The sequence below is a fragment of the Patagioenas fasciata genome, chromosome 1 (genome assembly GCF_037038585.1).
Source record: "Patagioenas fasciata isolate bPatFas1 chromosome 1, bPatFas1.hap1, whole genome shotgun sequence".
In the NCBI taxonomy this organism is placed as follows: domain Eukaryota; kingdom Metazoa; phylum Chordata; class Aves; order Columbiformes; family Columbidae; genus Patagioenas; species Patagioenas fasciata.
Window position 1 is genome coordinate 20,316,698 of NC_092520.1, and position 14,931 is coordinate 20,331,628.

The 14,931-nt window shown below is 37.4% G+C and overlaps 1 protein-coding gene across 15 annotated transcripts in view; it reads left to right on the plus strand.

Moving 5' to 3' along the window:
• ZMYM2 (zinc finger MYM-type containing 2) overlaps positions 1–14,931 on the plus strand; it is an 89,241-nt gene that overhangs the window by 58,494 nt on the left and 15,816 nt on the right. For all 15 annotated transcript variants that reach the window (XM_071804047.1, XM_071804004.1, XM_065831110.2 and 12 more), the window contains 6 exons: positions 4,459–4,631; positions 10,251–10,416; positions 11,327–11,361; positions 13,080–13,209; positions 13,369–13,484; positions 14,296–14,467. In XM_071804047.1, coding sequence (XP_071660148.1) covers positions 4,459–4,631; positions 10,251–10,416; positions 11,327–11,361; positions 13,080–13,209; positions 13,369–13,484; positions 14,296–14,467 — 792 coding nt within the window. The remainder of the gene's footprint in view (positions 1–4,458; positions 4,632–10,250; positions 10,417–11,326; positions 11,362–13,079; positions 13,210–13,368; positions 13,485–14,295; positions 14,468–14,931) is intronic.

Genomic DNA, 14,931 nt, shown 5'->3' on the forward strand with positions numbered 1-14,931 from the left:
GGACAAGCAGGAACTGAGCAACTGCATGAGAGTAGGAGGGAAGAGAAGGGAAGGAGCTAGTATCACCGAATCACAGACTGTTAGGGATTGGAAAGGGACCTCAAAAGGTCATCCAGTCCAATCCCCCTGCCGGAGCAGGAACACCCAGATGAGGTTACATAGGAAGGTGTCCAGGCGGGTTTTGAATGTCTCCAGAAAACAAGACTCCACAACCTCCCGGAGCAGCCTGTTCCAGTGCCCTGTTACTCTCACTGTGAAGAAGTTTCTTCTCAAGTTTAAGTGAAACCTCGTATGTTCCAGTTTGCACCCATATTAGTATCCCAATATCAGAAAATATCAGGATAAACTGAGGCTGTATAAAAGTTGAATTGAATAGTAATAACAGGTTCTTAAGCAGAAGACAAGGAGGGAAGCAGGATACACAGCGTCTCTGTTACTCAGAGAGGATGGGGCCTATTTTAATGGTGATCTAAGCAAGACCCCAAATTGGATGCTTTTAATCTGTTTCCTTAAGGATAGTGATGTTTACTGTGAAGCTAGAGACACTGGATATAGGAATGTGGAAGAGGTAGCTGTTGCATTCAAATGAGCGCAGAGGGAGGCAACAAAAGGCAGCAGAGAGATGTGGATGGAACATAACTCCACAAATCTTCAACACCTAGCTTTGTGATGCTATGGGCTTCTTGATACTACAGCCTTGTGATATGACAGGCCTGTTGTTGCTCTTCTCTGGGTGAAGTTGCTAAAGGATAATAGTTGATGTTATTAATGAGAGAACAGCAAGTCTTGTATGTAGCTTGAAGGAGGAGAAGGGTAACAAGTACAGCCTTTCAGAGGTAAAAAACTAATCATTTTTAGGATGGAACAATTGAGTTCTGTGAAATATGTTTGTCGCAGAGGGGGTCGAGTGCATCTGCCACAATGTTGTACTCTGTCTGGCGTTGAGGACTAGGGAAGTGTTTTTAGTTCAGCATTCTTTTTTCACAGCTGCTTGGTGTGTCAGTGTACTGAAGATACCACAGTTCAGATAGATGCTGCTGGTGGAATAGGATCAGGTTCTTAGTGCTTTGCTTGCACCAAGTCTGCAGACAGCCAAGTGAAGCGCATTTCCTACCATGGGTCGCTCTGCAGGGCTGGACCTGGCAGCTCTTGGGACTGCTGAGAGAAGGGAAGCTTGCTTGACCTGGAACATACCTGAAGTAAAGGTCTGGAGGAACTGCTCCCATGTTGTCCTGTCAGAACGCCTCTGTTGCATTCGTTCAGATGCTTATCCTCTCTCTACAGTTCAGGGCTGTTGGAAGGGGTTGGCTTTTGTGTTGGGTTTTTCCTGGAAACCAGAGTTCTAATAGCATAACTAAGTATATGTTACATGGATTTAACAGGTACTCAGCTACTAGTCTTCTTTCCTGGTTCAAATTTTGAGGTGAGATACGTCATCTGAAAATGTTACTTAGTGGTCTTTCCAAGACAGTTAACTTGCAGGTTGGTCTGCTGTTAGAACTTTGCTAGAGAACATAATTGCTTACCTGTGTAGCTTGAACCAAATAACCTGCACTTACATTTTTCTTCGAATTTATCAAGAGCTATTTTCTCGTAGAATCCCTTCAAAGCACTAGAAATTTTCTTCTGGTCACTTTGTAACTTGTGTGTCTGGTGTTATAGGAGAAATCCTGAGGAGCTTAGGATTTTACCTGTATATTTTTGAACAAAATATTAGGGCTGTCATCTGTTTGTCTTAGGCAGTGCTTATACTCATGAACCCCAAGTCCCTGGGGGAGTTAGAGTGAGCAAACCCTCAGGATTTTAGTATTGATACTGGAAAATCAGACAACCAGTGCTTTTTGTACTACTCATGCACAATGTACTGTCAGTTAAAGCCTGCTTCTTGTCACATCTGCAAAACCAGCGTGGATGGTACTGCTCTGTTGATTCAGGATTTACATTATTAACCATGAAGAGCAAATTATTTGAGCTCAGAATATGTTTTGCTAGAGGTAAATACCTTTTCCATACTTCAAAGCTATAGCATTAGAATAAAAAGTTATATCCTGAATATACATAGAGTACCTAATTAAAACACATCCTGAAAAAAGAAAGGTGTTTTGTTTTCCCTTTGTCTGAAGTGACAAGATACTGAAGCAGCCAAATGTTGCATGGTCAGGTGGATTAAGTTACATATTACAAACACATTAAAAAGCATGAGACAAATCTGAAGAATTTTGCTCATGATGTTGTAGAAAGAAAAGCCTGTACTTCCATTTTGGAAATCTTCAGGGTTGCAACTATCTTCTGTCAACATCTAAAGCTTTATAAAGATGAATTTTCTGTCTTCCGTAGAGGCCTTCTTCAGCAAGAAGCCTTGCGGTCAGTGATCTATTAAAAACAACACCCATGTTCTTCAGGCATTTAGTCTTAAGGGCTGGAATTTTGGACTTTTTGTTTCCCTTTGCTTAATGTTCACTGCTTATTATTTTCCATGAGTCACAGAGAAGTGGGAGATGTTTGAGTATAAAATGGAAAATTTCTTACCTGATAACTTTTTCTTAATGCAACAGCAGTATCTTCTTCCATTTTACTTCTGTAGTTTAGCAGTCAAGAAAAATGTCTGTTTTGCCCATTCCTTTTTGTAGATTGTTTAGCCAGGTGCACGTAGCTTACGTGGTTGGTAGTAGAGCACTTCCACTGATCTGTGGTCTTGAAAGGTTGATCCAACACTGAATGGCTTTTCTAAGGCACAGCTGAAGAGGAGGGTACGTTGTGGTGCTGAGCTGTTACTGAACTGTTAAGTAGTGGAAACAATCTGATGCCCTGTACAGTAACGAGAGATACAGACAGCAGGAAGAAATACTGGCAAGAAATTTTCAGTGCTTTAGTGGATACTTTTAACTAGTAACTTGCACACACTGATGTCTTCAGGACCGTTATTTCTTTCAGAGCATTGTATTTAACATCCAAATCAGTTGCGCTGTAAGGACGATTGCTTGAGTTGGCACTTCCATTCACTTAGTAATTTTAAAAATTTTGTTGTCAATCAGATATGTAACTAAAAAAAACACCCCAGTTTAGAACAGAGTTATTACCTGCAGCTTATTTGTATGATATTTTATAACTGTCTTGTTTAGACATTGCTAGCAAATTTAATATAGAATCACAAATGAAAACTCTTGCTTTTGGAAGATGCTGTCTGCTGCAGCTTCCACTTGCATTCTTGCGCTTTTAGTTATTTTTAAATAGTATCTGAGTTTTACAGATGTGAAATTCTACCCTAATAGACAACAGCACAACTCACTTAATTGAATTTACTGAATACCTTATAATTATAGTATTTTTGTATTCTGTGTGCCAGAGGAAGTGCAGCATCTATGTTACATATTGAGTTTCATAACTGTCTGTGTTAGACTATATGCCCAAGCAGCACAGGCCCTTGGAAGACTTGAGTTCTGGCCTTGGTGGTGCTGTGGTATTTGGGAGAACATAAAAACAGGTGCAGTACCTTAGATGGAAGGTCTCTGTAGATGTTATCTCATCCCTTCAGTGTTTAATACAGACAGTTACTTCATCTTCTCATACTGTTCTCTTCTGTAAAATCAGCACAATTACAGAGATACATGGTAGTTTAAATACATTTTGTTCTCAAAATAGCCTGTCTAATAGCTACAGCATTCATATTTTAATGCATTTAATATGTTAGAAAATCTTTTCTAATTTGCTTGAGGGAGGATCAGGTTATTGAAGAATATAGCTCTCATTATGGCAACTTTGAAATTATGACTGCATAGCAAATGCAAAAAAAACCCAAACCTCATGTGAAAAGAAAAAATAAAAGATTAATTGAATACATATCCTACACAAAATTCATATGTAAACTCCTATCATTGCATAATTATCCTCAGTACTGATCATTGCTTACTTTATAGTTATATCCTTTAAGAAATTCTTCAGTTCTTAGGTCATCTTGTACCGTAGTGTTCTTAAAAGTTAATGAGTTGTCTTTAAGTGCTTTGTTGTATTAATATGAATGAAAGTATTAGTAGAAATAAATTGATCCTTGAAGACAGGTGTATTGTTTTAGTGGCTAGCGTTGTCTATCATAAGATATCTTCTCATCATTGTCTAGCTATCTAGCATTCTGAGGATATATCACTGAGCAATGTAATTCCAAATCAATGCTTTTGCATGGATCTATATGAAAAGAAAATTGTCTTTTTTTCTGATTGTTTATTCAGGGATTTGATAAGCACAGATTCAAGCATAATGTTTTGAAAAAGATGTAGATTTGTGCAGGAAAGGTATTCAGGTAACAATGTCTTGAAATATAGTCCATTATGCGACCTGAATTTGGCTGAATCCCCAATTGTTAGCTGTTGTTTTATTAATTTAATTTTCAATATTTAATCTTAACTGTGCTATCTCTCTGTAAAAATTACTTTGTTCCTAATGTTTAAAATCTGTTTCCAGGCTGCAAGCTGCTTTATAAACAAGACTTTGCAAGACGGTTAGGACTGAGATGTGTTACTTGTAATTACTGCTCACAGCTGTGCAAAAAGGGAGCAACTAAGGAACTTGATGGTGTAGTGAGAGATTTCTGCAGTGAAGAGTGCTGTAAAAAATTTCAGGACTGGTACTACAAGGCAAGTAACTCAGAATTTTTGACGAGAGCTCCACAGTTAAAAAAACCAAAAATGCACATGTGAGGATATCTCAAGGACTGTGCAGCAAATATGGCTTACTTCAGCAAAGCATTTGCTACACAATAAGCAAATGTATTAATTTCATCATTTGAATTTCCTTAGAGCATCATTTCTACCATCTGATTTTATTAATTCATTTGGCAAGGAAGTCTTGTCACAGAAAAACAAGAAATTACTATGTATATTTGTTACTTTACAATTCCATTTTTCCTCCTCGATTGATGCCATATTTTTCTTGTCAAAACCTCTTAAATGGGTATTCAGAATGTTGAAAACACTGTTAATAGCAACTGGATGAAACCTTGAGTTGACTGATGATAAACTAGGTTAGCAGAATCTTTCTTGTTCCTGTTTTTGCCTCCTTTTTTGCCTTTTCCCTTCTCCCACAGTTTGAACTGCAGAGGCTTTGATTGTTCAGTATTCCCCAATGGAAAGGATGCCAAAGGGAAAAGCAAGACCAAATGGATTTCTACTAAAAGTTTAAATCCAACAGATGGCATCTGTTTCTAAATCTCTGGAAGCTTAACTACCTTGTGAAGCGCAACCAGCCAAGAGTTCAAATTAAGAGGTTTTTTGTTTTCATGTTTTGAAAGAAATAAAGGTGAAATTGGACTGGGTTTAACCTGCGATTAGTACCATGGATAAAATAGTTGATGTCTGGTGTGAACATCCTGGAAAGCTACACTGATAATCAAAACAAGAACTACACTTGTGGATCCAATTGCAAAATAAGACAGCACAAAATTCATCACCTTACCTGTGCACAGCCTGGAAGGCAATAAAAAGCTTGAAATGCTAGAGGGCTAGATACAAGTCCTGTAATTCAAGATGATCTACCTACTATAAAAGAACCGAATCTGAAGATGTATCTGATATTTTGGAATGGCTGGTTCCAGAATCGTTAAAGCCAAACACTGTTAAGTCTTTGTTTTGAATAATGTATGAAGGGTCCTGGTAGACATTCCTGAAATAAAACTACTGAAGACCAGAATGAATTTCTTCTGTCTAATGTGAAAACAGGGTCACGAAGCTTGGCTGCGGAGTTCTTAATCTCACTAAAATGTTAATATAATAATATTTAACCCATATGCCTTAAAACTTGGGGTATGAGGTGAAATTTAACCCTTCATTAAAAGTGCCTTCTGACAGAGGACATAATAAAGCTGTGGTGTGCCTTAGAAATCTCTTGTCAGTTCAGGAAAGAATATAGCGTGAGGGCGTGCATACCAAACCAGTTTCATATACTCAACCTTCTATGGAAGCTTGTACTCTGAATCAGGTTTGAGAACCACTTGAAAACTCTGACTTCAGGTTATCCTCCTGATCCGTGGGATAAGGCAATAATTTGATTGGCCTGTTAAGTTACCTAAGAAATCCTGTTGGTCCTGTAGTACAGGAAAGTTAGACGTGATACCATGAAAAGGCAATTTCATATAAACAGACTTGCTGGCAACTAGTGACTTTTGATACTTTCAATGATACTGAAGTGCTAGATATTTTTACTTTTTGAATCTTAAGCTTGCTAATGGAACTAGTGTTAAGTGATGTTGAATTGTTGTCATTTTTTTCTTTCCCAAATACTTCTTAAAGCCATTTCGTAATTCAATTCTGGTTATAAAAGTTTGGGTTTTATTACGTAGGGAAGACATGTAATAATAGGTTTTGGGAAGTTGGGTATTTTGCTAAAATTGTCTCTTTGTCATTTTCCATTACATCCTTTCTGGTAGTTTCTCCCTCTTTTATAAGAAGTCACTCCAGATACCTTGATTTGGTAGTGCATTGTTAGCTGATGTCCTTACCTAGCCATAAATAGGTAATGATCAGAATATAGGAAGACAAAATAGATACGGACCCCTCCCCAAATTTGTACTTCATTTGCTGTTCTGTCTGTTAGCTTCTTAAAAGAATAGTTACATATGTATGAGCTTTGTCTCATTTATGCAATGTCCACTGTTATTTTGGAGTTTCAATGAATGTATATGTGAAGAGAAATAAGTAGTAATAACCCAGTAATGTTTTAACACCAGCATTGTGTTCATTAAACAAGTGTTTGTCTCCATCTTCTTTGTCTACTTTTTTTTATAGACACATCTTTCTCATGTAGTATTATCTGGAAAACACCTTAGCTTTTAAAAATGATTAAGTATTATTGGAGAGCTTCCCTAAATGCCAAAATTCTCTTCTCAAAACGCCAAAAGAAGGTAGTGATAAAAGCACAACAGACTGTTATTTAGATGTATTAGAAGCACATCAGACTTACCTAAAAGTTTTCTTTAAACCTAATATGAAGAACTGAAATGTAAAAGAATAGTTCAGTCCTAGTCATCTGTTGGGTGACAGCTACAGTTACCAGTTGGTGCCAGGTTCTGAGGAAATTTCTACTGTATGGTGTCCATGCACCTCTAAGACAAGAGGTGTTGTCTTGAGGTTAGCTACGTAATTTATTTGAGCTTCTTCTGTAAACTTCAAATACATGCCATGATTTGGATGTTTATCTGAAAAATGCCTGTAAAATTTTGATACAAATATTTTAGTAACCTGATGCTTTATGGCAGTTTCAATCATTTGATGTTACTTACACTAGAACATTGAAAGTACCTTGAAAAAGAGTATACAGATCTGAGAACAGGATAGAAATCTGTTTCTTTAAATATACATGGTGAAACATTGCTGAAAATACTACAGCTGACATGTGCTTACAGGTGATTCAAGGTTACAGTGGAATACTGGTTGGACTGAGCGGGTACATTGATGACTGTATATTCAGTGGAGGTCAGATGTGTTCCACAAAAACTTGAGGAGGTGGGGAACTACAGTCTAAGGCATAGAAAAATGATTGTGGCTGGTGAGCCCAGAAAGCAGTGATGGTCAACAGTGGTAGAAGTTGAAACAATGGAGCCAGCGTTAATCTAAATAGTAAAGGCAGCAAGACAACCTTGTGGAATTTCTGTTGTCTGAATTTAGCCGTTGCATGGTTAGGCATCCCAATTTAAAACAGGTCCTGTTGCAGAACGATTGATCTCCTTTCTCTTACAGTTACTCACTCTTGTAACATCTCTTGCTTCCTATTTATTGTGGATTGAACTCAGATTAGCCAGCTGAGATTAGGTCAGATTAATACCAGTCCAAACCACCGAAGAGCATTTAGGAATTGGTCATTGGAAGACTAAAAATATAAGTAAAAGCCCCATATGTGAAAACTTTGGTTTTAAACCAGGTTTGGGGCAAACATAAGTGATTTATACTAATCACTATGCCCATTTGAACATGTTGAAGTTGGACCTGGGAAAATAATTGGACAACAGTCATGAGTGGCAGAAGAGTTACATGCAATTGGTGCACAGAAATGGACTTTTGGAAACACAGAGGTAGAGCAGACATGAAAGCAGGTATTTTGGAGATTCAATCAACATATAGTGCCGAAGAGAAGGAAGGAAGGAGAAATCATTGTTATACTTTTGGTTTCAGTTAATTTCATGGTCAGGGAAGTGCGGTGAGCAAGCAGGTAGTAGGAAACTTCAGTGCATGGAAGGGTGTGTAGTATTGACTACACCATGACTGTAGAATTACGGTATAGCAAATGTAGGGATAAGTAGTGAAGCATCCTTATAAATCAATCTTGGACTTGCTAAGGAATCATAATTCTCATGTGGAAGTAAACCAGATGTTTTTCATCTCAATACCTGAATAGCAGCCCAGGAGAGACAATAATACACTTACTCAAAGGACTAAACAAAAGAGCAGAACCAGGAGAGGGAGAAAACAGTTGCAGGAAGGGTGTAGTTGCTGTATTTTGACAAGATTAATCACCGTTTTCTTTCTTTGAGGGAGAGGGAAAATGGAGCAGAGAATGGCGCGTTGATAGTCAAGCGGTGTGCAGCAGGTCAGAATAGAGTGAATTATACATTTTTTTTCTACTGGTATTTCAGCCTTTTGCTGGCTTTGGAAGATACATTTGCATTGAAGCTGTGAATTTGCAGTTTCCCTGAACTGATAAATCTAGGCTATTTTGTCAACACTTCACACTTCATCTTCTTCCCCACTTCTTTCCAAGAATACAACTTATTTGCTGTTTTGTCCCACTCTGCTGCAAAACAAACCATGGATCAGCATCAGCAGAAAGTCAAAGTGACAAACAGAACAAAACCGGAGGGAGGCTGGAGGTGATGTGGTGCTGCGGGGTCCTTGGGTACCGGTGGGTGCGGAAGCATCACTGCAGACCCTGCACGGAGGAGGGGGACCAGATATACCTGCCCTTCCAGGGGCACCTGGTGATTAGCGTGAGGTGATCCTGAAACCACAGCTTTAATTGCTCCCAATTTAAAGCTGGATTTACTCTCAGAGCTGAGTCTCTCTCTGTAGCAGCTTAAATATTTGAAAGTTACAGTCGAGAGCTGAACTTTCTACATTGCCAGAGGATGGTGCTGGACAGAGAAGGAATTCAACATTTAATTACTTTTAAAATTTGAATTAACTGGCCTGATCATTCTTCTTTTTGAGTTGTGAGAACTACAGTTGGACTTTTTTTTTTTTTAGCCATCAGAACCTTGTGCATAATTGCAATGTTGTGTATGGTTTTATGTATTAATGTTTTATGTTGCATACTATCATAATTTCCCTCTTCCTCTCTTGGCTATAATATAAGGTTGACTTATTTTTGATTCCTGAGCATCCATAAAGCTTTTATTTTTTTAAGGACTGCTTTAGAATGGAACTTGCAAGCAATATCAAGGGGAGCAGCAGTGCAAACAATTCTTTGCTTACTTGAAGATCTTAAACTGGGGCTACCACTGTACAGATAATTTATAGCATGACTGGTTAAATTCAGTGGAATCTATTTTGGAGAAAAACAAAGTCTTTCTTAGTGATACCTCATGAAAATATCATGTAGGCTGGTGAAAGATGTGTTACTTAAATGTTTAGCTGGGGCTACAGAAGGTTGAAGTTTTGAGTTTCAAGTTATATGGTAACTAGATTTTGTGGAAATTTCTTTAGTTTGAGAGCTATTGTTGTTTATGAACTAAATAATTGGAAACTAAAATTGTTGTTGAACTACTGAAATAATGAAAACATAAAAATTATTTACACTAAAGGGCTCTGATTTGATACCTAGAGAAGTGATTCTGTTATGACTTTAAACCCAAACCACCAAACTTTGGGGGGAAAAAACAACTCGTCCTCAGTTCAAGCGAGTCATTAATGAGCCTCAGTCACCTTCTGCTCTTGTTTTGCAAAATGCTTCGGTGAAATTAATTGAAATTGATACGCAAAATTCATTTTTTGCTGACTGTCTAGAAATGAACAATTTTTAAAGACTTAGTGAAACAAAGCAGATTCATTCTGCATGTTAACCCCATCAGACAATTGAAAATAAAGTGGCAGATGTGCCTGTACATGTGGGTTATAAGGCAGGGTAACTACTGTGGAGCCTACATGAGCAAGACTTAACTCTAGCAGTAATGATTCTTTAGTACTCTTAAAAACTTAACCTTTTAAAATGTAGAAATAATTTTTTCCAAGGCTTGTTTAAAAAATGTCCAAATCTTCCTTTGTATTAAGGCTGCACGATGTGACTGTTGTAAGTCTCAAGGAACTCTCAAAGAGAAAGTGCAGTGGCGTGGTGAGATGAAACACTTCTGTGATCAGCACTGTTTGCTCCGTTTCTACTGCCAACAAAACGAACCAAATCTTGCAACCCAAAAAGGACCCGAGAACTTACATTACGGTATGTGCTGCTTTATGGCTGCTAAATGGCAAACAAGATGCTTCCTTTAAATGAAAAATTTAAAGCTGCGTGAATTATTTATTTGTTGTAATAAACTGTGTTAGAGATTACCCTTTTTTATTATCAGAGACAGCATTGAGCTGCTTGCTATTTTTATCTTAGCTCTTGGTTGCTTTTTCAAGAGTTGAAACATTGTCAGGTAATCAAATAGTTTTAAATTCACTTTCTAAAAAACAAATCTTTTTAGGTTAAGCATAATGTTCATGTCACATCATCATGGGGACGGACAATACTTTCGTCTTCCATTGTGCTCTGTTTTGTCGTTACTTGTTCTGTGGAAACATTTCTTTTCAGAATGTGTTTTGGTCACAGAACAGATAAATGCACTATGAATGAAAAAAATAAATAAACGGAATTGAAATAAATGGAACTAAGTGAGAATGGAATGAAAGTATCTAGATAAGAGGAATATATTGCCTTTTTTTTCTTGTTGGCAATAGCACAATTTAAATTTGTTGATGGGGGTTGAATGCATGTTTATGTGATTTACATGGCAAGTCAGGCAAAGTTCAAATAAATAATCTTTTTAATTAGTGTAATTATAGCAGCGCAACTTCTTTGCATGGCCATTTTAATATTTGAACGTTTTGGTCATTACTTTTCTGGAAGAGGCTGTATTCACATCTGGATAGAGCACTTGTTTAGTGTTTGCCTTTGTGTGCGGTTCAATGCTGGAGTAGTGAGGTGCCTACAAATGCAAAGTCTTATGTGCATTTCTCTCCTGCGATACAGTACTAATCGGTGCCGTTAATTCAATGTTATCCTAATGTTGTCTGAGTTGCTCACTGAAATTTTCTTCGATTCTGAAAGAGGGGAAGAAATTTCTAAAAATCTTTTCTTACATTTTTAGATCAGGGCTGTCAAACCCCTCGAACAAAACTAACAGTAAGTACATAAATTTAACACATTTGTAACAGAATTACATGTATTTAAAATTTAAGAATGTGGTAGCTTAAAGGGATGTTATTTTAAAAAAATAGTAGCTTTGAATGATTCCAAGCTAAATTTATGGAGTTGGTAGTTGTAATTAAATTTTTGGATGTTCATATTTTGTCTTTTCAGTATCTTCTGGGAAATCAAATCATCAGCCATGTATTTTATGTCTATAGTCTATGAAAGTGTTGGTGAAAAGTTAATCCACAAACTGTGTGCATTTTGTTCACGTTTAGACTAATTAGGTATATTTATTGAGTGTAGAAAGAGAAGAGAATTTCACTGGTCAATTAAAATACTAAGGTTATATCTCAGCTTTGAAAGACTGAAAATAAAGCGGAGGGTCTTAACTTACAATTCGCAAGAGCAGAATAGTTGGTGCTCAAGGTCTGACTGACTTTGCAGGTGGCAGAGGAGGGAAGCGTAACCTTGTGCAGGTTTGTCTGGGCGGGTGGGATCACGAGTGGAGCAGCAGCCTTCCTTTGCAGTTCCAGGTTTTGTCAGCCTGTCAAAAGTTTGTTGTTGGTGGTGGGGTTTTTTTTGTTGGGTTTTTTGGGCTTTTTTTTTCAGTTGGTGTAGTGTATTTTGTTTGAAACTTAGGTTTGTTTTGGTTTGTTTGTCACTTGGAAGATCTCAGAACTGTCAATTTTTCCATGAAAAAATTGACTCACCCTTTTAATGTGAATAGGCTTCTCCAAGGTAAATCCTAGATTTAAGTGAAAGTGTTTGATGGCATTATAAAATATATTAATGGAAAACACAGAAAATAAGATTGTTTAGTTAACTAGTCATCAGACAAGCTAAACTGTCATATTACAAACATACTATTTTATGTTGAGTGATGTTAATTCAGTCCATAAATTTTTAAAGATGATATAAAAGATATGTGTGATACATTTTAAAAGTGCACTCCTCTGTGAAGTAGTCTACTGCTGTTCCTATGACTTGACTTACTATATTTAAAAGGACTAGTCTTAGTACATATAACTAGGTAAAAGTGACAGTCTGTTTCTTAAATCAGGTTCTAAAACAGGTGCTAGGGGACAAAAACCATGTCAGGAACAAGAGGTTTTTTACTTGTTGACTGTGGGGATGCAGTTGGAGCATTATGTGATGTCCCCAAGTATTTGTTGTCACTATTGTAGAGCCAGCAGGGGGAGCTCGGAGCTCGTACTTCAGGCGTTAAAAAATTGTTTAGTGAAATTTCATTTAAGCATACTTTTTAAAAAATACGATCTTTGGATTATAGCATAGTTCAAGAAGGTTAGACCTTGAGCCAAAAGTTTACTGTGTTACTTATAGTGAATTCTTTTTACAGCTACAATTATTTTAATCTTAGAGCTTAAACGACACTTTCATTTAAACAAGAATGTAAAAAGAATATCTGAAGAGTATTGTAAATTAAAAAGAAAAAAAAAAGGCAAATGAGCCAGAAGTTGTTAATCAAAGTGGTAGCCCTGACTGTGCAAAATACAACTGTTATGCTCCTGGCAGTGGCAGCTCATTGCTAGAAATGTAGAACAGCTTGCAATTGAAGAATAATATTTGGTGCTGTTATGAGCTTCCTGTTCAGTAGCTTTTATATGAAAAGTATCAACTGATAGATTAAATATAGAACTTGAAATCAGTGTGGTGCAACAACACGTTCTCTTTCATTTGTTTGTCTGTAGGGCTCAGCACCGCCACCTTCTCCAACACCCAACAGAGAAATGAAGAACAAGGCAGTTCTTTGCAAGCCTTTGACAATGACGAAAGCCACATACTGTAAACCTCATATGCAGACAAAATCTTGTCAGACAGGTAACTCTTGAGCTGCATTCATTTCTTCATTTCAGATTTTTTAAACATTTACTGACTTGGAACATACTGCAAATATTCTGATTTTTTTCCCTAAACTGCAGGTGTAAATTATATTTAAGTACCTGGCAGTGTTTGCCTTTTTCTTTTTTCTTTTAATAGAAGATGATTGGAAAAAAGAGTATGTCCCAGTGCCTATTCCTGTACCTGTCTACGTTCCAGTGCCTATGAACATGTATAGTCAAAATGTTCCTGTTCCTACAACAGTTCCTGTTCCTGTAAGTGAGACTTCAGTTTTTAAATTGGCATCTGTTCACGTCCATGCGGTGTTGATTGTTGTCGTTCTGGCCCGTCTGAAGGATTGCAGGATGCAGCAGCACCACTTGCTGACAAAGCATTAGAAATCCAACAGTGGCACTTAATTTCCTGATTGTTCCCTAGGACTTGCCTGCCTGCTTTCAGCAGGAAAATCTTGTGCTGCTGAGCTTTTTAGAAATGATTCTGAGCGATGCTTTTGAGTTTGCTGAATAAGCATAAACCAGCAAGGTTTGTTCTGGTAATGGGGAAACTGAAGGATTGTGTTGGGGAGGGATGGCTGAGTGGGATAAACAGAAGGAAGAAAAGTAAAACAAAATGAACCTTGCACCAGCAAAAGAAAATATATGTAAGTTAAATTTGTTATCACTTATGTGCCAAATCTAATCCAAATGGTGGGGGAAAAAATGAATTCCTAAAGTTCCGTGTTTCACAAGCAAGCCACCAAACCAGGAGGCTGATTTGTCTAAACTGTTATAGTCAGACAGGTTTGAAGCTCCAAAGTCCCTTCTGTCCTTACTTTGACTCTATATTTTGTCATATTTGATTTTTTTTCTGTATTCTCCTGCTTTCCCTTCTGTTCTCATTTATATTGAACTTTTTAACCTGTCAGCATTCTTTTGTTAGCTCACACTGAAGTGATATGTTTCTAATCTGTATTAACTCTTGTCTTTTAGAAGAAGGATGTAGAGTTTGTTTCTGTGTTGACTGCTGATCATGCTTTGCTGCAGCATTTTTTCTTTACTATCTCTCTCTACTTCCCTGTCTGCATAGGTACCAGTTCCAGTTTTCTTGCCCACTACTCTGGATAGCAGTGAGAAAATATTTGCAGCAATAGAAGAGCTGAGGGGGAAAGTGCCCTCAAATCCTCTGGAAACTGAGCTACTGAACTTGTCAGAGATGGTACCTGAACATGATGGAAAAGCTGAAGCTTCTGATGTGGCTGGTGAGTTTCTTCCTGAGTTGACTCTTTGGAGTTCTGGGGTTGTGTGTGTGAATCAAGAGAAGGGTTAGGTTTTTTATTTTTTTATTTTAGGGAAAGGTTGTTTAAGTACAACAGTGCTATTGTTGAGTTCTTATATTGAGTTGGAATCTTAATTATTTAAAGATCACCTTGGCACATTTGAAATACAGAAGACTTTCCGAAGTCTGTTGTGTGACTTCAGTGTGCTGTACCTGACCTTTGTCTTTAAAAAACAGTCATATCCAGGGTTGCACACAGGTTTTCTTTTCAGCATAAGTCAAACCAAGCCATACCAAATCCATTCTTCCTCCCAGAAAAACTCAAGTCAGCAGTTTAGGGAGAGTGATCTCTGTAACTGTGTCTTACAGGAGTGAACACAACTTTTTCTGAACAAGGTGGGATGTGACAGGTGTCTGATCTCTTTGTAGTAACATGTTACTAGGCAC